We start from the raw sequence: 24,611 nt of genomic DNA, 5'->3' as shown, positions 1-24,611 counted from the left end.
AAAAACCACTTATTGTCTTCATGAGATGATGAAGACTAGTTCAGACTTGTTTATTTGTCTTACTATAGAACCTTCAAATACACCTGTGGCTTCATTTTCACACACTGTTGATTTGGACCCTGCATAGGGGTGTATAGCTGAAGTCACAATTAACATTTCAGTCTCCATTTCCAACTCCTTTAGAAAGCAAATAGTATTTTAAGGCTGACTGAGATCATTCAGAAAGATTCTCTGCCATGGAATGCTCCAACATTAAGTATTTTATAGTATATTGGAACGACTTCAAGTGTTAGCATCACCATAACTACTAAAAAAGCAAGTTTCCACAGCTCCAAAGTATTTGCTCAAATAGATTCATCCACGCTACTGCTTTACACACATTTCCTTGTGATCTTCATTATTTTTAGATCTTTTTCCTACTTTCAGTAAGTAATAAAAATATGTAGGAATGCTGAATGAACAGAGCCTTGCACACAACACGGCTAAACTCTTTTAATTTCTCATCCTTTTGTTGTTTTAAAAGGAGTCTCCAGTATACTCTGCTTTATCCTTCTGTCTCTTCCTCCAATATTTTATTGTGTGTTTTTTTTGTGGGTGTAATGTTTGTTTGTTTATTGCTAAAGCAAGCTTTCAACATGCAGGCAAAATTACACAAACTGAAGTTCCTACTCAACTAAAAAATATACACCAGAACTTCAGAGAGCAACTAAACATGCCCTATTATAATATTTAATCTCAAATCCTTTTCATATCATTACAGCATTTCACAATCATTTCACAGCTGTGTGCACCTCATTTTTCCCCAGAGAGCAAGCAACTATTATTAGTGCTTATTTTCAATTCTTAACATCACCATTCCCTGCAACCAATTTTAGTAATTAAGGCATATTCAGCTGCTGGATTTTTAAGACCTAAAAGCACGCTGGTTCTCTGTGAAGGCAATAGCTGATAACATTGTTTGGTTTTTTTTTCATAGCCCCTCATACTCCTAATAGCTGTAAATATGCCTCACTAACTGATTCATTCCATGAACACTAGTTGTACACTTCTGGGAAAATGCAACAGTAAAAGACTTAAAGAAACAAAATGTTTTATGGCATCTTTTCTGTTCAGTCCTATCTAAATTCAGAATCTCTTTCTAGGAAGGACTGTAAATATAGAACTCAAATTCATATCCCGAAACAATTTAGGAAGTAATTCCCTGATTTGGGTGCTCAAACAACAGAAGATGCTCCTGGCAAGTCAAAGCAAAAGTGAAATTAATGCTTGGTTAATAGCCTTTTTGCTTTGTTTAGTGAATTTCTTCTGCTTTTATTTATTAATTATTTCATTATTTATGCTTCTTTTTAAAGACAGTCCAGTGTCTTTATTATTTAATTACTGCAGGTTTTGGAAAAGCAAAACCAGTTCTAGAAAGCAAGCACACTAGGCAAAACACTAAGATAATAAAGGATGCCAACCAAGATCACGAGTGAGCTCCTATGGAAGGTTTAAGAAAATATATATATAATGAGATAACTGATCACCAAGATTATTAAAGGCATCAATTACTGCACTTTTTGGATGAGTTACATTTTGCTGCAATACCTCCCTGCTACAACCAGCCTGAAGAAGTCAACACCAGCACATTTCCTTTCACAAGCCAGTCTAGAAAGCAGAAAGATGAATTTCATATCACTCTAGATGCACCTGGAGCTTAATTAGACCTTAATATTCACCTCTCATTTGAACTTCAGATTCTCTGAACAACAGTGGCATTTACCATTAGAGCTAAAAATATCCCATCCCTTGTTGTTGTCTTCATGTCCCCCTGCTTTTCATTTCTCCTTCAGGCACACTGGACCAGGAAGCAGCAAATGAAGATGAAATACAACCCAGGCCAGGGGGATTACTTCTCTGAATTATTTCTACAGCACCAGTCACCTCTCTGGTTTAATGACACTCACAGATGAAAAAAGCTGAAGCTGAGATCACATCTCTCTTCTCTAGCTGTAGTGGACAGTGTGAAAAAGGCTGGTGGATGCTGCTGCGTTTCTCACAGTGCTGATGTGGCTGCCAGCACTGGAGACTGGTTGCCTTATTGCAGCCAAGCTGCTTGGGCTCCAACTTCTCTGCCAAAAATGGTGCTTTTTCACAGCAAGAGAGAAAGATAGCAAGGTGCCCTCTCAAATGTGATTTTACACAATAACACGTTATGCCACTTGTTCTTCTGCAATAAGAAGTCAATGGTATTAATAAGTTATTATTACGACTAATAACAAGAAAAAAGGCAACCAGACATGAGATTTTTATTGGTGTGATCCCAAGGAACATGACAAATTATTTTGATCCTCTCTTTCTTTGTATTTTTTAAGACTACTGAAACAGATCATATGTGAGATTCATTAGATCCTTCTGTGAGCAATCCTTCCACAGGTGGAAGGCATGGTAAGGGTGGCATGTCAAGGAATAAAACAGACCTCTACAATGGTCTTTAAAATAAAAAGCATCACAAAACAAGGGGCAAGCAAACTAAGCCAATGAATCCATGACTATTTGCATTGCTTAGAACTATTGTACTATATTCTCTCCAGGCTGGTTAGAGACTTTTAAGGATTCAATTACAAATATAAACACTCCTCAAAGTATCACAGCTAGAAAACAGAAATGACTAGTATCCAGCTGAGCAACTACAATTGAAAATATTTTGTGCACTCCAGGTTCCTTTTTCAAATTTCAATTTTAAGACTTCAAGAATTTGAACAGAATTATTTTAAATAATATCATATGTACTTCTATGCACTCATTAGTGTCTTTTCTTACAAAAAAACAGGATCCTTGATGACATACACTATCAAAAGAAAAGCTCGATACAATCTATTTGAAATGGATTTTCATTCAGAGCCACTTGCACTTTGAAAGCTGTCTGCTGCCTCCTGGGCAATGGGCTGGCTGCTGAGAGAAGCCATGTGGGAATGCCAGGAGTTTGCTCTTGCCAGGAGAAACACCGAGAACTACCCTCTTTGCCCCAGTCCTTACCTCTGACACTCACTGGTTACACCTGGGACTTCTGGGCAAGGAGGGTATCACCAACACTGCAAGAGCTGCCACCACAGATTTAGCCTGCTAGATCATGCCACTGGCAGCTCCTTTTATACTTGGCAGAGCATGTTGCAAACTTCTGCACCTGATGTGCTTGAACCAAGTTATCCCAGCATTTGCAGCCAGCAGCATTCAGTTTAGCATTTGTTATCCTCAGGTCATGACAGCACATACTACTTCCCTCAATGAGATGAAAGAAAAACACAGCTGACTCACATTCTAAGCAAAAAAAAAAACAGAAAAAACCCAAAAAAAGTGCATTTGTGATATGCGCTTTACATTTAAAAAAGGTAAAAAATTTAATAAGTAATCCATTCTATCAGTCACCCTACTTCAGGCACACTATGATCAATACAGTCATGCCCATATTTCCACAGCACAATTTTAAAAAGCACGGTTTAAAAAAAGGTGCAAACAGATCCCAAATTATCTCCTTATTTAGTTGTGATTTGCAAACATGAGCTCCTGAGGCCAGAGGCACCCAAGGATGGCTCACCACAGGAAGCCTCCCATGCTCACCAAAGTCAACTTCAGTGAGACCGTTTGTTGACAATTCCTCAGCTCCCTGGAAAGTTCAACATAAACACACATGCATGCTTCAGATGTTTCTACACTCACCACAGCAAAGCCACATCTAAAAAGAAAAGGATAAGAAAGAGAGAGGTCTTAGTTCAAAATTCTGCAACAAAACTGGTGCCCACAGCAGGACAACTCAGCTCCTGAACAGTGTGGCATGGCTGACAAGCAGGACAGACACTCAGACTGACAATCAGGAATACTAACCAAGATAACAAGTCCATTATTATGGACTGTTTAAGAAAATACATACTGAGGTAACTGATCAGCAAGACCAGTAAAGGCACCAATTACTGCATTTTTCGGATGAGTTACATTTTGCTGCAATACCTTCCCTCCACAACCAGCCTGAAGAAGTTAACACCAGCACATTTCCTTTCACAAGCCAGTCTAGAAAGCAGAAAGATGAATTTCATATCACTCTAGATGCACCTGGAGCCTAACCCTCCATAAAGTCAGAACTGTCACCTGCACTTCAGATCTTCTGAACAATGGTGACTGTCTACCATTAAAGATAAAAATTCCCCACCTTCATTGCCATCTTCATGTTCCCCTGCTTTTCCATTCTTCTTTGGGCATATTGGACCATGAAGCAAAAAATGAGAGTGAAATGTAGCCTAGGCCAGAAGTCTTACTTATCTCACCCATCCCAACAAAGGTGCCAAAAGAAGATGATGCCAATATAGGGAATATGTTCCAGGAGGATGCAATGGGACAGTCTCAAGCACTGGTTCTGTAAAGTGAAATACTGAAGCAAAACCTAGGGATTTAAATTCTTGTCTGGAAGCATGTAAAGGGAAAGGGGTCCCCGCATTCCGTGACCACCAAAAGCTGTAAGGGATTACCTGTCTCCCAGGGTATGTAAAGAGAATTTACAGTCATGAGCATATTTTGCAGCATGACTTCAGAAAGCAGAGTTTTAAAAAGGTGTGAACAGCTCTCAAAATTATCCCCTTATAGAGATTTACAGCAAAATTTAGAGTTTTTTGCCTTCCCCCATCATTAATTCTTGTTTCATAGGGAGAGCTGCAGGGGTCATGGGCAGGACCTTTGGGAAAAGCTCCCGGCATCCTGGCAAAAACAATATTAAAAAAGGACCAGAAAAATATGGCACTCATTTGCAATCAGGACCTCTTATTCTAACTTCTCTCAATTCACAAAAGAGACCCTAGTGGGATGAAGTAGATTGGGAAAGGACAGCAGGATCAGAAGAAAAATAACACTTCATTTTCCAGTCACACAAAAAAAGGGAAAACCACAACAGAACTCTAACACACACTGAATAGACTTCTGGGAAACTATAATATAACTGTGACAAAAAGTGTCAAAACACATGTATCAAATAGGAAAGGGAAAACCCAAGTGAGAACAAAACTTCCTATTAATACCCATTTCAAATAAAATTGACCTTAGCCTGCCAGAGCTACCATGACATTCCAATGCATAGCTACTTCTGCTCACTATAATCAGAGTTAATGCAAGCCCCTAACCGGTATCTTCTGTACTGACTCTGCATTAGTTTTATGATTTTTGCATGACTATTCCTGAATCAGGGCTCTAATATCTCTCTTCAAACAGTTGCTCAGTCAATCCAAAAATAACGCACATCCTATTGCAGTCAGGTTTTTTTGCTTACCAGATATTGAGAAGATGACAGAAGAAAGCTGAGTAACAGATTACTCAAAAGGTAGTGACCTAGATCTCAAATAAAAATGGAGTGGCTTAATTCCTAAACACACAACTCTCTGCATGCACAAGAGCTGATGCAGCTTCCTGGACAGTATGTCAGAAAAGAAGGTGAAATAGTTTGGTCAAGAGCAACACAGACTAATACTAAAGAATAACTGAGCTGCTTGCAAGATTAGACTTGTGCTATCTCTTCCTCTAATCTTATGCACAAATTAGAAAAATGGGATTTAGACATTCTTTATAAACTTTTCAGCTCCTCTAAAACTCTGTACAGAACAGCCCACCCTCACAAACATCACTGGGAAAAAAGTAACAAAAAACCCAAGTGAACTCTGAGCAGTTGAAATCATTGAGCCGTAAGGCTCAGGTTGTAGCTTTCAAAACTGTAGGTTTGGTAAAAGCTATATTTATTTATATGCATCTTAGAGATTTCTTTAGTCTTCTGCTTGAGTAGAACAGTTTTTCATAAGTGCAAAGAGATTTTAAAGAAAAATTAAAACCTGTATAAACCTTATGTTTCTAAATGAAACTTACTGGATTCTAGCATCTGAAATAAAACCAGCATTTCTTTACCTAAATTTTGTCTAGCACATTGAAACAACATAGCTGCACACTTTTGTAAATCTGTTCCCTAAGAGATCTTTAACTAGGTCAAATAGAAATGTTGGGTAAACGCGGCATATTAATAGCACCGTTCACATTTAAATAAAGAACAAAGTTTATATTTTGATCACTTTCTTTACGTATTTATTTTGTGCCACCCAAAAATCTTACTGTTTTACACATACTATTACATCAGAATGCAGTTGGAATATCACTGTGCCACAGAGCTTCACAAACACATTTCCTGAGCTGATGCTGAAAATAACCCACAGGAAAAGGCTGCTGTTGAGCATATAAATGGGTCTTTCATCAATTCTCATATCACATTTGACTCTCCACTCTGCATCTGATGTATTCTCTAGAGCTACATTTTGCTAATTTATATCACGGTTGGCAAAAGGAGACAGCGCACACGTTGGAGGCGGGGGAGAAAGGCCATCATGGGTGACAAATACGCAGCGTTAACTTAGCTTCCTCCGCCTTTAAGAAAAGGAAATACATACGGAGAATGCCAAAATTAGGAAAAACACAAATACAGAATTAAAGAGGAAAGACAAAGATAAAGCACTGCAGATTAATGTACGAAAGTGCGCGACACTGCAGTTCCTGTTCCCCAGGACCAGGGGGGTTAGGAAGCAGCCCAAGGGACGCAGCAACTTTATACATGGCTTTGCTTCCTTTGGGCTCCCCCACGGCACACTGAGCCACCCTCCAGCTGAAGCCAAGAGCCAGCGCACTGAGCTGAGGGCAACGTCACCGGAAGGACAAGGACATCCTTGTATTGTACCGGGGGAGCAACGGCAACAGAAGTTTGGATATTTTTGCTATCTGTGGTGAGCATTTCTTCAGCAGGAAACAAAGGATAGCATAGTTTACCCTCAAAATGGCTCTTTTAATGCACATGGATTGCATGTGCATCAAGGTTAATAGGATGTAATTTTCTAGACTGCTCAAGACTGCGACCAAAGTAGCCACCAAATCTTTTGGAGAGCAGATGAGGATTCACCCAGCAGCTGGGCAGCACTCACAGCAGCACCTGCCTCATCACCACCACCACCATCTTACTGCCTCTTGTACTCACAAGCACACCCAGCCCTAACTACATAAAATAACAAGATAACGTGGAGAATTGAAACCACATCTGTTTTTACGTAGCACTTGTAACAGCACCTGATAACTGACAAGACTTCAATTATTACACCTCCAACTCTGTCTGAAGTTTCCCTGACCATGCCAGCCTTCTTCACCCATCTCTTTCTTTTACCAAAATCAAGAGGGAGCCCTTGAAAAGAGGGATGAAACAAATATCAAAGACAAAAATTCTTTTTCATTACCATCTTGGGGATCTTCACAATTATTTGCATGTCATAAGACATTGAAATCTTTTTATGACTGGATTATACACCAGTATAACAGTACTGGAAAAATGTAGTTCTCCAACTTCTTTCTCTCTCTCACTGACTGGAAATAATCAGACCTCAGGATCTCTCCCACTGTCAAAACAGATTAAATAAGCACATCTCAAAAACATACTTGCATAAGAATGTGTCAAGGTTCTAATAAAGTTCCTACTTATTCTGATTTTTAAAAATGTTAAAAATAGAGGGAGGCAAGGGGGGAGAATATCAGCATAGGTCAATTAGTTTGCTTTAGAAGATTTGAATATTTTTCCAGAGTGCCTATTTTCTCCTTACAGTATATGCATTTTATTTCAGGTTGTATAGCAGACTAAACTGTAAAGCTGTATAGCTAAAGACACTCCAATGCTAAGCAAAACTTCCCTTACTGGAAAAGCAGACCAAGGAGACATTGACTCACAAAAAATTTAATGGAAAGAAAGAAAAGAAAACCCAAAACAGTCCATATGCTCTCCTGAGTAAAAAAGAAAAAAAATTAACTGCGAGACTTTCATGTAGTTTGACATGCTATCCTAGTGGTACAAAATAATTAACTTGACACTACAAAATAGAGGAATTCCAGACGCAAGGTTCCGAGCGCCTGCATTCTCCCCAAAGTCCTTATGTCAAACATGAATATTCCCAAGCAAATGTACTACTATCATTTCTCACCAGTACTTCCATGCCTCCCTGATTTGACTCCGATTAGACACACCTAACAATTACAGAATTTGTTTCTTCATGGTCAGCAAGAGCAAAAAACTGACAAGTCAGCAAAATGGCTTGTTCCTTATATCTGATAGGCAAGAATTGCTTTGTCCATTCCTGCCCACTCCCAGCTCCGGGGCTGGGACTGCCAGAGGGGCTCTGCAGTCAGCCTTGCAGGGGACTGGGAGTGCAGATCTGAGCCCTCTGACTCAGTCCTTACTGACAAGCCCTCAGAGCTGGCAAGGACCTTCCTGCTGCACCACGACGGAGAAAAGGAGCGAGGGGAAAAGAAGGGCAGGCTCAAGGAAGCACAACACAAAAAGAAAGCCAGTAATAACACATGACCAAGGATAATGAAGCTTGATAGGAAACCTAAATAGGCTATTATCATAGCTGTTTCATTAAAACCTGATGGGCAATTGCAGAGGAAGAGTTTTATGTACAACTAAGGGTGGCAGAACCCAGCTAGACACACAGGGGAAATTGGAAGACAAGGCAAAACTGCAGAGCTGATACAGAAGGAGGAACCGACCTTCTTCAGATCAGAAAATAATCTTTGAGAAACAGATGAAACTAAAAAAAAAATGTACATACTTGACCTCTACTTATCAGGAAGTAATACCCTTCCAAAAAATTCAATAAAAAGAAGACATGGGTCTAACACATTCAATAACTAAAACTTATTTTGTGCATTCACATCTCAGAAAAAGGGTTTGAACTTACAGTATTCTAAATGTTATTTAGATCTTGCAGTCTTTTCTTAATTTAGTGTTTCTGAATGGGAATTTCACAATTGCAAAAAAACCCCAAAACCTCAAAAACACACAAAAAACCCCTCACAAAATAAACAAAAACATACAAAAAACGCTCACCAAAACATCAAAGGGGAATATGTCTCAAAGTGGAGTACTTAACCACACAGATTTCAACATAAAATTCAATATTCCACAAAGGTTTTCATGGACACTTAATTATCTCCGTGGACTCAGTCCCCAAAACAGAATTTAGTACAGAAAACTAAACTTATATTTTGCATTGACATGCTCATTTCTGGAAACCCAATGGATTATTCTAAATCAGCAGGTGTGGGTAAAATACAAAGTAATATTTGATTAAACCAACATTGAAATCATAAAAGATTCTTGTCACATGGTACTCCCCCTCCCCAAAGAAAAACCCTAGCTGAAAACACAGTGACACAGCCATAAATAAATTAGCATTGCAACATCTTCAAGGAACACTGTCAAAAGTAGCCAGTAAATACAGTATACTATTCCCAGAAGGCTGAAGGAATATACTTATTCAACCTAAAATACAGCTGCCTTAGCTAGAAAAATGTAATACCAAAAGGAAGGCCACAAGATCCAAACAGGTTTAAGTTTCTATCTCCTGCAGCATGACATATGTTCCAAGGCACACTTACTGTTCTTTGCACCTTTAGTTCACTGAACAAATGTACACTCAGTGTTACTTTTAGATCTAAGGAGGATTTCGCTGTCCTCCTCAGAATAAAGGTTTGACACTAAAAATGTGGTAACAAATGCATATTTCTCTTTCATTTGTAATTTTCAAAAGAATGGTGTTACTTTGAAACAATCATGACAACTACTGGTTCCTGACAACACTAAATGAGTTGTGGTACCAGCATGACTGACTTTTCATCTCACTTTTCAGGCCTGAACCATTGCTTTCTCAAAAAAACAAACAAACAAACAAAAAAAAATAAAAAGCCCCAACAAAATGCCAAAGAAAACAGAACCCAAAACAAACAAACAAACAAACAAAAAAAAATAAAAAGCCCCAACAAAATGCCAAAGAAAACAGAACCCAAAACAAACAAATAAAAAGCCCACACAAAACCTAGCAAACACAGAGAGCTGCATTTCCTGATGTTATCTGACTGGATAATTATATTTAAAACTTCTTTTACACTTAACAGCACATTTTCTATCTCACAGCATCTAGTCTTCACTCACTTTGTTTACAGAGTCCTCATAAAAACACATTAATCTAAATTAACCATTTTAAATTGGCCATCAAACAGGTAGGCTAGACCAAAATAAACAATCCTTAAACACCATTTTGAAAGACTTCTTTTTTGTATAATGGAAACAAAACATAGACTATCTGCTCCCAAGCTACTGACACTATTTACTTTATTGAAACTATTCCCCTGAACTACTTAACAAAAAACAAATCTATTCTGACTCCCATCAGCAGCACCTGTTCCACCTCAGTGGTTCATACACAGGATCAGGACCTTGACTCTCTTCCTTTCAAAGCCAAGCCTTCTCTTTTCAGTAGAAAGGAGTTTGACATCAAGTATCTCAGAAATGAGGTCCTGACAGCTGATACCTACCATTAATTACCCAGGCCTGCCACTTACATTTAATTCCCTGTGGGGAGGCTCAAGCAAACAAAACACAGCTGAATAAAATGAGACATATGAAGTTCAGATAAAAGTGTCAAAAGCTATTACCATTCTCCATTAAAGCATACCGGTTTCACCAGATGGGATTGCGAGGAAATTCCTCTGTAACCACCAAAGCATTAAGTACATTATCAAAATCGTATTTTTTCCTCCAGAAAGAAATGTAGCATGAGCTAAAGACACCATTGAACTCTTCTAGTAATGGCAAGACTGGCATTTGACTTAATATATTGAATGCACTATTATGACTAGAAGTGTGGGCAATTGGTCTGAATTTCTCAGAAGAACAATCTCATTTGTACATTGGCTTTAATCATAGCATAATTTGCTTTGAGATTCCTATTAGCAGTGCATTACAGGAATTTGTGTGCCATGATCTATGAAAAAGAGCTGAGTGCATGTTCTGACAGGCTAGGGAAAATGCAAGAGGCAATTATTTCAATAACAGCAGCACTGTTTCTCTAACTGCTTTTGTAATACAGCCTGGCCCAGGAAATGATAAAAAGCTCTTACAGAGCTATGCAGAAAGGGTAAGACAACATTGATAAGGAAGCTTCAAAGGATTTGAGATAATACTGGATGGGAAAACTGGAGACTGTCCTGGCCCATCTGGGCGAGGACCCTTACACCTCCCAAAACGAATATTCATCCCTGCCCTCCCAGCAGCACTGATCCAGGTCAAGAGACTACTGATCTGTTGTGCCCCCCTTTTTTTCCCCTGGGGATTTCTTTATTCTCTGAAATCTAATGAAGTAACTACATGTAATACTTGTTTCATAAGGTAGTTTCCAACTATTTAGTTCAATTTAATTTAAACACATAAATGGCTCTAGTTCTGTTTTTCTATGTGTGCTTTTTAAAGAAAAACAAGACAACCCCAGCTGTGCCAAGAACATCCAACTTGGGGAGCAGCTTCAGGTGTAAATGTGCCAGTGAGGCCACTTAAACCCTTGATCACCATCAGTACTGGGAAGGTTTGTGTGGAGAGGGAATAGCAATAAACCTCACACATTTAGCCAGTTAAGAAAACTACAGAATTTCACTTCAGAAGCAACTGCAATCTCACATACACCATGCTTCATACATAAAGCAGACAGATATTCACCTGTATGCAGAACAAAATAACACAAATCAAAATGAGTCACATAAGCACGTGAAATGCATCCTTATTCAAGTTTGGTCCCACCCTTCTCAGGTACACCCAACTGAGGGAACACCAAGAGTGTGTGGACAAAATCCCTGAAAGATGCTCAAAGATTAGACTTAAAAAGCATACACTCTGTCAGTAACTTAAAGTATGCCAAGGACAAAACTAAAAGAACACCCTGCTGTAAATGATAAATATACTCAACAACCACTTGATTAAATGTACCAGTACCTAGCCCGTAACTATAAATACTACTTTCCATGATAAGGTTTCATGCTTTCCACCAAACAGACCCATGTTGATAATATTAGCTATAAAACAATTAGCATAGGATGCCCCTTAAAATATTTGTCTCTTCCTCCATAAGAGAACACAGATTCTTTGGAGCACGTGTTTGCCCTACGCATCCAAAATGAAACAATGCTTAGTAACTCTCAGTGAAAAATGAAGTTAAATGTGACTATCTAGAAGCTAATTCATTTATTCTTATGATTATGCATATGTTCCCAATAGTGTGAAGAAGTTCACTGGGGAATTTGAAATAAACAGACTGCATATTTCATTCAAATCCTTATTGCTGATTTGAGATAAATATTTATGAGCTGTAAGAAAAACTGATGAGCTGAAGTTAAGAAATTGCATGATACTGCATTGGGACAAAGCAATGCTTTACCTGTTACCACACTGACAGACACACTAAGTGATACTGTTTAGGGAGAGCACATATGTCTGGCCACTATCTGTGGCCCATTTCTCTTCTCAGCATCCATCACAGCAATACAAGTATTAAAAATCTATTCCATTTAGCAGTTGTTTTGGACACAGAATCACAGAATCATTAAGGTTGGAAAATACCTCAAAGATCATTCAGTCCAACTGTAAACCAGCACTGCCATGTTCATCACTAAACCATGTCCCCCAGGTCTGCCACAGGCAGCCATTTCTTGAACCTTCCAGGGACAGTGATTTCACCACTTCCCTCAGTAGCCTATTCCAGTGCCTGACTGCCCACCCTTTCAGCGAAAAAAATTTCCCTAATATCAAATCCAAACCTCCCTGGGGCAAATGGAGGCTGTTTCCTCATGTCTATGAACCTGTCCAATCCCTTTTTGAATCTGCTGATATTATCTGTCTCCACCACCTCCTGAGCTAAAGAAACACAGTGGCAAGCTGCAGAGTTACCAAACCCCACAACACAAATATTCTATGAGTCACACAGAAATTGTGCACCACTGCCACCTTTGCTGGGAGCACAGGCAGATACAGAAGACTCACTGTATTCAGAGAGAGGCAGTAGCTTCTGTTATACCCAAAAAAGCTTTCCAGACCTGATGAAGAATTTGCATAACCAAAAGCTTGTCTGCTTTTCCCAGCTCTATCAACTGACCTAAAAATATATTCATTCCCCCTACAAACCTAGCAACTATGCACTCTTTGGATAGTTATTCCACTTCATCGTGAGACTGGTAAGGTTCATTCCTCCCCATTGAAGTATTCTTGGATATAAATACATGACTGTATCTGATTTGCTTTAATTAAACCTGGAAAAGTTTCCCAAATTTTGAGGAATATATGAAGAATAACTAGCTTACTTTTCCTCTTGACTAACTGCCAAGTACAAGCAGTTTTCAAAAAAACAAAAGCCTACAGAAAGATATACAAGAACGACTGTCCTGCTGACATTTAACGAAAGAGGTTAACAGCCCCTCAAATTATCATTTAAACATATTTACAACCAAGAGAATTACAATGCAGCTGTTAAACTTCCCTTTTCTCTTTATTTTACCTGTCAAGTCTCCAACGCCTGCTTGCAGCTTCACAAGGTTCCTCAACTTCATAGAAGTCAGTGCTCTGGTCTTCCATGCTGCTGGAGTTCTGCCATTCAGGGCAGAGATTTCTCCTAGCACCCATTGCAAAAGGCAAGTTCTCATACTCAGGTATTTCCTCATAGTGACGCACATTCTCATACTCTGGATCACAAGTGCTGGTTACAGAATTCAAAGGCATTTGGGAAAAATTCTCCCCCAAAAGTCCATGTCTTTCTAAAGACTCCAGCCTTTGGTTATTTCGCATCTCAGGCTGACTTCTGTTTCTCTGCCTCTTCTTCTGTAATGCTGGACTACTTATTTCTATGGAATGTGCCTTGGCAGATTTAGGTTTCCTTTCACTGCCTACAGACCCTATATTCCTGTTATTTCCATACCCATCCCCATTGGAAAGGTTGGAAATAGCACTCTCCATTGACTGGCTGCCTTTAGACAGAAATTTTTGGAAGTCACTTTTCTTTAAGCAAACAGACAGTTTCATGTTCAGAAGCTTTTTCAAGCTATTTTTCTTGTGATGGTCTTTGCAGGGCTTGTCTGTCCTGTCCATGTCCACAGCAGACAGAGACTTGGCCCTAGGCTTCGTCACAACAGTCAGATGGCTGAAGCTGGTAGCAGTTTTTAATGATTCAGAATTTCCTGAAAATGGAAGAATAGGATGAGGCAACTTCCAGACGGGTTTTTCAGAAGAACGTTTGGGTATGTCACAGGATGAAAGTGCATCCTGCTCCTTGGCTCGTGGATCTGCAAAGTGAGATCCTTCTAGAAGGCTGTTCGATTTGTCCTCACTGGAGGTGTAAGAACTTTTGTCCACAAGCTCTGCTGATGCAGCTTTTTTCAGCAGGCCAGCAGCTGGAAGGCCATGCCTCTGTGGCTTCTTAGGAATAACTTTTGGGGAACTCTCATCTTTTATTTTAGCTTCTTTATTTTCCACGTTTTGTGGGGAAACATGGAGACTGTTAGAAGCAGACGAGTGCTGACTGCTTGCCAATTTGAGCTGCTTTGGCAAACTCATGGACAGGGTACCACACCTGACAAAGTCAGTTCTTTTGTCCACAGCATCTGGCATACTGGTGTCATCTATTATCTCATCCATGGAGTTACGGTCTGCATTTAAAGATGATTCAACACGTCTCACCAAATCAGGACTCCTGTATGAAAACTGAGGCAAAAGATTTGGTGAAGCTGACTCTTTCACAGCAGGTTCCTTTACCTGAGACATTTTTTCTGCATTGCTTTGAGTTACCTCACATTTTTCAGGATTAAACATTTCTGCATTATTGTTATAACAAACACTTTGACCAATGACATTAATTCTTGCTGGCTTTTTTAAGCTTTGGTCCACACCACCATAAGAATCTTTCTCTGAATTAGATGTTTCCTTTGTTCCTTCTCCTGTGCTGTCTATGCCATCCTGACGGACTAAACATGCAGCACGTGGCTTTCTTGGCTTAGGGATAGGAAGCACTTTGGAGCTTAGGACTGAAGATGTTCCAGGGGAGGTTTTCTCAGTATCTGCTTTCATCCCTACTTCACCTGAAAACATCCTAATGCTACTTAAATTTTCATTCTCTAGAGTTTTCTTGTCCAGAGGGGAAGAACAACTGTGATTAATTTCAGTCAAACTAGGACAAATTTCAGACACGTGAAACTCATCAGCAATAATCTTACCATCAGCATTTTGTTGCTTCCCTTTAGCTACCTCAGAAGATGATGAAGACTGTACAAGTTCCATAAACTCTATTTTAACATTGGTTTTGGAACTGCTGCCATCCCCTTTGTCAAATTTGTCTGAATACCTGCGCCTCACAGGACTGCTGTTAGGAAACACACCATGAGTTAGGACATCCTTAAGTTTCTCTTCCAAAATGCTGGCTTTCAAAACCACCTGACTTCTACTTGCCAATTTTTCATTGTGACTATCCCCCAGAGACAGTGCATTTCTTTCACCAAGCTTGATGTTCTCTAAGGTGTCGAAGTGCTCAAGAATGATCTGAGTTTTACAGGTGTTCTCTCCATTTCCAAGTTTATGAAGGCATTCAAATTTGCAAGGTGACACAGGTAGAATATATGCTGTGCTTCCAGTACTCCCTTCTGAGGTTTCATTTTTATAGTTCAAATGGTCTAGAGTTTTAGAAGAACCTTCCCTGTGTTCCTCAAAGCTTTTTGTGCTTTTTCGTGTAGACGATGGAGGTTTCACTTCTGGGATGGAGGAGCTCTTGAGAACCTTTGGTTTTGGTGCAATTGCTGGCTTGGTTTTCCTTGCTGCTTGTATCCCACCCGAAAGTACAATATCAGGCTTCGGTGCAACAGGTGGAGGTGCTGCCTTGTGTCCTAGGACAAATTTTGGTTTGGGGGCCACTGGTGGCTTCTTAATTTCTAGGAAGGATGGAAAATAAAGACTTTAGTCACTATTGCTCACAGAACAATTTCATCTGTAACACAGTAGCATTAGAAGTTTTGTAACATTTGTGATCTACAAGATCTCAGTGTATGTTTGGATACATTTTTCTCTTAAAAGCATGCCTTCCTTGCCTAACATCACTTTTTTACTAGTTGCCTTTCTTTGCTTTAATAGGCACATCAAGGAGTGGTAGGGAAGTTTTCAAAGTCTTTTCATAAACAGTTTTATATAATATTAGTACATGTAGTCCCTCAGATGCTAGTCTGATGCCAAGAACAGCAGAGCAGATTTGCCTGGTTTTGCAGTTTTAACTGTAATACCATTTTAAAATGTTGCAACTATGTTAAATGCCCACACGTACAATAAGCCACGAAGACAATGGGATAACCAGAATAGTGACCGGGGTAATTCAGTCCCTTCCTCCACCACCTTGAGAAATATGTGACCTAAAATTCCTCATTCCCTTCCTCTCCTCTTCAAACAGCACTGAGAGGAATTACTGCACCAGTTGCAGAACTGGCATGTCACTACCAAAAATTCAGTTAGTCAGTGGTATGAAGTTGATGCAGTAATTTGTAGCAAGGCAGTACCTTTCTATTGCAAAACACCACTTCTGTGCCTCGTACAAAATTACTCTTCCCAACATGTCTGACCTAGAAACAGTCACCACTAGTATGAATTATGACCCACTTGGCACAACAAGATGGCAAACCCTGGGGAGAGTGCACAGCACTCAGAAAAAGGAGCTCAGGAGGAACTTTGAGATTGTGGAGTTTTGATCCTGTTGTTTGAGTGGTTTGGGGGGGGGGGGGTTTGTTTGCTTGTTTTGTGGTTGCTTTTTTAAAAAGTACGTCTGAAATGTTTCAATATTTCAGGAGATTATTATGACCAATTCATTTCCATATGCTGGAATATTTTCAGATTTCTAAGTCCTCTGAGTGTTTCTTGATATGTGCAAATTTAAAAAGTAAACAAGGTTCTCATGCTGTTTGTATATTACCTCAGAATTTACTAGCTTTGTTTTGATCAATATTTTGGTATACTTTCAGTAAGTCATATACATGCTAAATAACACCCTCAAGAAAACACATTAATGTTTCACATGCAAATAGATAGGGTATACCATTGATTTATTATTCCCTTTGAAATGTGGGTTTGGTGTTTGGTTGAGTTTTACCACCATTATTACTACAGATATGCACTATATCTTAATCTCCAGCCTAGAAATGTGAGAATGAAGTTTCAAAGTTTACGTTTGTTTTGTGGGGATTTGCTTGTTTGAAGGAAATCTAGATGGGTAAACAAAACAAACAAAAAAGGCAGATGCCCTCAGTTGCAACTATTTCCTAAAGAGCAAGCTACTGCTCTAAGCAGAGAGCCAGAAACAGTAAAACCATGTTTTTTCTAGGATATGAATCACTAAGTAGCACCCAGACTGCTTCTACCTACACTTAGAATGGCTGCCCTTGCTGCCATTACATTAGTGAAGAGATAAACCTCTGATGGCAGTCTCTGATGGCAGAGAAAATTTTAAAGAAATTTTGCAAGAGGGAATCTATAATATCTTTCCAAAGGTACAGCTCCCTATAGCCACTGACAAGTTATCCAACTACCACTTACTGCCAAGGCCATCCCACCTTCTACATCCCATCTAAAGGCAGGTTTCCCACACAGAGATGAGCCAATAATTTGCTAGAAAAAAAAAAATTAAAACTTTAGGTGGGTAACTACTGATCCTCAACAGCAGAAGAGAGCTGTACACTCACTTTCAGACAAGTCAACTGCTTATTCAATTGGAATATGAAGTGATAGTGGTAAAGGAGCCTGTTTCTCATGGTAAAAAAGAAACAAAGAAGAGATGCCCAGTTTGTCACAGAACACAACACAGTAGTAGACCTGGGCCATGTTCAGTAATGTTTACTAAGTTATTAAAGTTCCTGGAAACAGGAGAGAGACAGGCTGCTTTGGACCCCTTCCTGATGCCCAAGTGAGAGAAACAGGTTGAAAATGATATAGGAGATTAAACACTGGCTAGGTAAGCAATATCCTGTTAATTGTTTTTCCCACACACAAACTTAAGTCCATAACCTTGGAAGTTTCTCCATAGCGGGAGTGCCTAACATTTTGGATACCACCAAACTAGATTACTTTGCAGGGCTTTTAACTAGTATTTATTAGGGAGCACACTCAGAAGGTTAAGACATGACACCATTACCCGAATATAAACTATCAAAACCCCCATCACTTTATTAAAACTAAACCACAAATATGTAAAGCAAAGCAAATAGACCAGTGGTTTGTAAGCCAGTGGCAGAAACCTGGATAATGAACAGAGCAAAAAAATTCACTTCTGATAATGAGTGCAATTCAATCTGATTTCTGAAGGCTACTAGAATTTTTCAAATTACTTCAATGTTAAAAAGCATTGAGACAGACAGAAGAGACCAACAAATTGTGTGGGATAATAAAGACACTACTGTCTGCTTTTAACTGATTGCACATTACATCTAGAGTACATAAGGGTCAATGTATTAACAGGCACATTACAGTCTCAGTATCAATACAGATCTGGAGTCAAACGCTCCATCAGAAAGGAATGTGATGAAGAGCCCTTTCAAACATAAATGTGATGTGAGAGGAAAGACTCCAGGAAGGGAATGCATACCAGTAGTTTTCCTTAACAAAATATCTTTAAGTTTCTGAAGAATACAAGCAATGAATTACTTAGAAAAAATTACAGCAGCTGACAAGGGTAAAAGTATAGTAGATTTACATTGGAAATCAAGAACTAAAGTTCAGTTGATTATAAATTAGTTCAATTTCACTAATGAAAAACACAGTTCTACATAACAGTGCTCTAAAAGGGACAATTTCCCTTCCAGAATAGAAAGAAAACTAAGTAGGAGGCAACTGTTATATATAAAGGTGCAAGGAATGACTGGAAGTCATATGAGAATGAGTTTTTGTTAAATGGCAAGCATAAGCAAGGTGAAAAACAATAAATATAATCAAGGAAATATAGAGCAAATGCATGGGGTAATTAGTTGTTTGGACAGTGGGCTTTTTCCTGGTGCCATATGGAACTAGCTATTCAGCTAAGGACAGAGCTGGTTATGCTTAGGAGAGTAAAAATTGAAGAGACTTTGGAAATCATTGCACATGGTTATTTTATAATAACTCCATGCAGGTATGAAGCTAAGCAGTAAATAATCTGGTAAGTATAAAAGATGAAGGGAGTTGAAAATATTTCTGTACATAGCACCTGCCAGACTGCTAGTGAAATGCAATGACACCTTCCAGCAATCTCAGAAATAACTACAGAATCATCCAAGGTCTAAAAATTATGCTTCAAATCCTAAGGGAGCTCATCCTGGTTAATTTAAACAAGAATTTAAAAACTAAGGTGGTAATAAAATATGTACTTACGCACATGTTAAAGGTTTTTGATAACAGATGGCTCTTGAATCACAAAAAAAAAAAAAACCAAGATCAAAACTGAGAAAACCTACCCACCTAACCCCTGATGAGATTCCATAGCTGACCGATAAGGTTTGACAAGCTCAAACTAGAAACAAAGCCCTAAAATTCTTATGAAACCTAAAGGGTAATTAACTACAGAAACATCTCACCTAGTGCTGTGAGGGAGCCACAGGAACTTACAGGCAACTTAAATTCACTTTTCTGACACACGTAGAATTTTCAGAGGAAGCTTTGGACTGCACATTGGATTCTCTAGCCTGTCTTACTCAGGGAATTAGAAAATCGCTATGATTTTCCCCACTCCCACCTCCAACCTTAACCCATTCTCAAAGAGAAACCCTGGATGCAGGGATAACAATAAATGCAAATCTAAAAGTAGAAATATGAAATTTTATTTGCATAAACAGATTAATTGCTTAGGAGCCAGAGAAACTGTCAAAGAGATAACCTCCAACCTGTCTGGCTATGCAAGGGAAGAAATCCATAAATGAAGTGACTAGCAATGCTGCCATCACCAACAGGAAATATGCTGCTCATGTAGGAACAGCCAATACCATGCTCAATGCTGAAGGGGAAAAAAGGTGCTTAAAAATACCAACACCTAACCCATTTAGAAAAAGTAGATTTAAAAATGCATTATTTTTCTAACGGCAAATTGCCCTTAGCACCACCTGTGCAGATCAATGTATGTGCTCTTTGTCTGACTTCAGGTCACAGCACAGAAAACAGACTATCTCTGCAGTGAATTATGTCCTTCAGCATGCTGAGGAAAAAGCAACACCCATTCTCATCCTGCTGATGATCTCCTCTGTGACCAACACTTGCTACTGCTTGACTGGTAAGTGCTCCTGTTCTTCCTTTGATTTGTTTCAGAGGAGGATGAGAACATCCTGAAGCAACTTCTACTCTCAATCCTTTGACCCTAAAAAGTACTGCTCATTTCTGTTCTTCAGATGATAGAACTTGACAATTAAAAACACTTGTGTGTCTTCCCCTACACACTATCATGAGAATGAACAGAAAAGCCAGTAAGATATTGCAATCTTAAGCATTAGTATTACACAGTTTTAAATCCTTCTCAAATTTTTACTTATTGTTCTCTTCCCAGCCTTACATAGGAACAAGGAAAAACTATGATATATGAAGATGAACTGAGGCAAAAAACATCAAGTAGCACTACCCCTTCTGCAGTAAACCCTACTGTTGCTAAAGGAATGCTTTTCCCAGGTAAATTTTATGTCAATACCTTTGAGATCATGTTAACAACTTCCATATTTAGGAAAACAAGAGAACAGGAACAAGACAAGTTGACTCGCATCTGTCCATGAAAAGGGGACAAATGGTTCTAGACACTGCCAAGCTGACATAACTTGATATTCCTTTCCTTACAGCGCTTCACACGAACAGAAGTTCACCTCCTGGTATTCAGGATGCCCTATGGGACTATCTGAAGTCACCCAAGAGGTAGCCTGGGCAGGATCCTGCAACCTACCCTAAATCAATGTCCCTTCTGAACCACAAAACAGTAAATCAGTGTGGCATCAGATTCTGACAGCAGCTCAGCCTAAGTTTAAGATAAGGGTACATGATCAAATTACTATGGGGTAAACAAAGGTGGCATTTAACAAATCAGCTACTTTAGAGAACCTGGTCATACGAATACTCTTATCCATCCACACAATATATATGGCAGTTTATTCCTTTCCACCTATAAGGTTACATGTATTTCACATGCTCCTTCACAAATCTATTTCACACATACTAGGAAAAGAAAAGGGCTTCAAACAGTTACCACGCAGCAGCTGGCCTAGAGCAAACATATGCATTGGCTGTCTTGTGGCACCTTGTTTAAATATGCACTATGCATATATCTGTATTCTCAGCTATAGCAAATCACATCTGTAGGCTATATATGAAAATAATGCAATGCCCAGAGGGTATCTACCAAGACATCAATGTGCAGGTTTTTTCTCCACGAGAAGGAAGAGCTTGCTCCAACAGCCAATTTGCTATTCCTGAGACTATTTCTGGCACAAAACACTACAACTCACAGTCTCAAAACAAGAAAGCCAATCTGGCTTTTAAAAAAACATGTAGGGAGAATGATAATTACTGCTATGTTTGGGATATGCTGAGAGATTATTGCACTGGCACTCAATACACTGCAGAGAGAAACAGATAAAGTATTTTAAAACTCTTTTTCTCCAGCAGCCTAAATTTTAAAGACTCATTACATGGCTTCTCAGGTCAATTACTTTGTTTTCAGTTACAAAAAGAAAGTTTCACTAGGCAAACACCTCAAAAAAGTATTGTGAGATCATTAATTTATTTCCTGCAAAAGTTTATTTATTTTCTCATTATGGAGAGGCTCTGATTTTCTCAGGTGCCACAGTGCTCAAAAGAAACAAAAAAAGGAATGAGTCATAACATCCCGGAAGATAACACATGTAGTTTTTAAAGTACAAGGGAAAAGTGTGGTTCCCAAGCCACTAGTTTTAGAAAACATCTTAATTAAGCTGCAAAAGGAAAACATCCATTTCAAAATCTTAGGTTATTCAGTGACTTATTGAAATAGAACAGGGAAGTTACGGATAACTTCAGAGCAAGGACAAGAGATGAATAAACAACCTTTTAAGATCACATGCAGAGACAGAGCTGAGTAACTCTAATGAGACTTGACACATTTGAGGGTTAAAGGGACATTAAACCCTGCAGGCCTCATTTTTTTCAATCCTTGAAAGCAATGAAGTTCGATTGGAAAAGTCATGTTGATTTTGTTTATTCTGTTCCCACTATGTTTTTTCCATTTGAACTACATTTCTGACATTAAAATACATTTTTCTCATTGTTGTTGTCAAATCCAATTTCAAGCCTAAGCTATACATTCTGCCCACATTAAATAAGCTCTATAGATTCACATATAAGGACTGTTTCTTTAGCAAGAAATAATAAATGTCAAAGTCATAACTCTGAACATTTGGTTTTTTTCCTTTTAAAGGCAAAGCACATACTTGAACCCAGCAAAATACTTTCAGGCAGAAAATGAGTAAATGGACATTTGTTGGCATTATGTACGTAGTGTGTATATATAAATATATCTTGAGTAGTGCATGAGAAAGCAATGGCAGGAGTATAGCTGTAAGTGAAGATTGAAACCAACATACAGGTTGATCACTACAATAAGATAATCTTCAAATTACATAGAAGTATTCTTTAAAAGTGCTATAGTTCCTTAGTTCCAACAATTTCAGACTTACATACACATTTCAAAACATGTAACCAACAGCTGTGGCAGAACTCCATCACGGAATTATGTTCAGCTCTGGTCAGAGATGTAACTGAAACAATTTTGTAGAGGAAATAGAACAGATACACAGCAAGACAATGAATATGCACTGCATTATTCAGAAAGAAGGTAAGCTGGAGTGAGGTTAAGGCTGGATGATCAATCTCAGACCTTTTGCAGCTTCTGTCCTTGGGAGAAGCCGTGTTTGGCATTTCTCCCCATACCACAGTCCCCTCAAATAGCACAGTATCTCTCTCAGAGAAAGCCCTGCATATCAAGCATACACCTGCAAATGCTACTTTTAAAAATACTAAAGCAATACAGATGATGGTGTACCATGTTGCTTTGTCCTAAAGGTATATTAAAAGAAGACACAAGAGAGGTACTTAGGCCCTTCAAGCCAAACTAGAGGAAAGATTTCTAGCATTTCAAGTTCCATCTGAAGCCTTCACAGACAATACCATTTTTACTGAGATGCTGTATTACCTACCAGTTGTCAGAAAACTGGCTTACACACCACAAACCAGAGTAAGGACTTAATTCACTATTAAATAATTTCAATGTAGGAAAGAGATTCTGTAGGTCACAGGATAGAAATTCAAATACAGGAGTTGTTTTTATGTGAGCAACAGCTTTATAAGGAATGCCTATATGTTATAGGCACTGTGTTCTGCAGCAATCACAAGAGAGGGATACTATCCTTCAGCCTTTTCATACCCTGCCTGTCCTTAACTGAAGTGTCAAAAGCTGTCATGTAGGATGCTGTCAGTAGCATAATGAATCTCTAATCTTGTCTCACCTGTTCCCCATTTATTTTTTATCTTCACATAATACATCGCACACAAAATAGTCTTCATCCCCTCTTAAATACCCCTCATCTTCCCTCTTTATGCCTCCCTCTTGAAAAAACTTGCTAAAATTTAGATTTGCCACGAAATTGTCCCACTTTCTGTTCTGATACTCCTCAGCATACCTTTTTCTCTTTTACTTTTTTCACCAGAACCCCTTTGTCCCACCTTCCCCATAAACACCACAACGCACACTTAAAACTGATTTAGTCACACCACCTATGATCTAAAAGTCCTGAAATCACTGCTTAGTACTGAAAAATCTACCCAACTTTCTGAAACTTTAGTGCCATATCAAATTTTAACAGCACAGCTCTTGAGCACCCCCTAACACTTATTCGCACAGCTGTTTAGCTCTTTTAAAAGATATGGGGTGAACTGCACAATCAGCAGCACTACTAGAAACGGGAACATAAAGTACAGCTGGTCAAGCAGAGATAACCTGCTTTATTACATACTTTTCAAAATCTAAACAAAATCAGTTCTGACAAACATATTAAAAATGGGAACGTTTTAAATGAAGCAGAAAGATGCATCAAATCGCTTTTCATTTTCCAGTAAATTCTGATTAGCTATGAGAGCTTGGATAACTTAATTAACGCTGGAGTCGATAACAAGTTGACATACTTGAGAAGCAAACACTGAGAACCGGGTTGATATTTCTGCTTGATGAGTGTGTATTTCTTTTTTCTTTACAACACCCACCACCCCAATCCTTACAGGAAGGACTTTGTTGCTTGCCGTTTAACCCTACAATTAGCTGTGTTTCCATCCAATACATCATAATTTACACGACACGTTTTCAATGCAGAAACAACTCCTATTCTCGTCTTCAGGCAGATAAGAAAGGAACCTACTAATCTACCAGATGTCTGAACAAAAGTTAGCCACCACCGTGCAAGCAAATACAAATACGAGCAATTCCCTTAAACACGGGGTGCTCTTGTTCTGAACCAAGAATTTGCCTTGGAGCTCTTTTAGTCATTAAATTGGCATCAGTCAAGAAACGGGGGAGGAAAAGTAAGGAAAGCAGTGAAGTAGGTCAGTTCCAACCCGCAGCTGGAAAGGCCAGAAGCGAACGCTTTCCAGCACCCCCGAGGGGCTCCTGCTTGCAAGATCCCGGCCAAGGCAGGTACAT

At 38.9% G+C, this 24,611-nt stretch overlaps 1 protein-coding gene across 1 annotated transcript in view; it reads right to left on the bottom strand.

Moving 5' to 3' along the window:
• The window catches only part of FGD6 (FYVE, RhoGEF and PH domain containing 6), a 71,831-nt gene extending 47,220 nt beyond the window's left edge, over positions 1 to 24,611 (bottom strand). The window contains exons 1-2 of the mRNA XM_062492534.1: positions 24,527 to 24,611; positions 13,419 to 15,834 (exon numbers count right to left, since the gene is read on the bottom strand). Of these exons, the coding sequence (XP_062348518.1) occupies positions 13,419 to 15,834; positions 24,527 to 24,611 (2,501 nt within the window). The remainder of the gene's footprint in view (positions 1 to 13,418; positions 15,835 to 24,526) is intronic.

This window comes from Cinclus cinclus, chromosome 4 (assembly GCF_963662255.1).
Source record: "Cinclus cinclus chromosome 4, bCinCin1.1, whole genome shotgun sequence".
Classification (NCBI taxonomy): Eukaryota; Metazoa; Chordata; class Aves; order Passeriformes; family Cinclidae; genus Cinclus; species Cinclus cinclus.
Note: the sequence above shows the minus strand (reverse complement) of the source record. Positions and strands in the feature narration are given on the sequence as shown.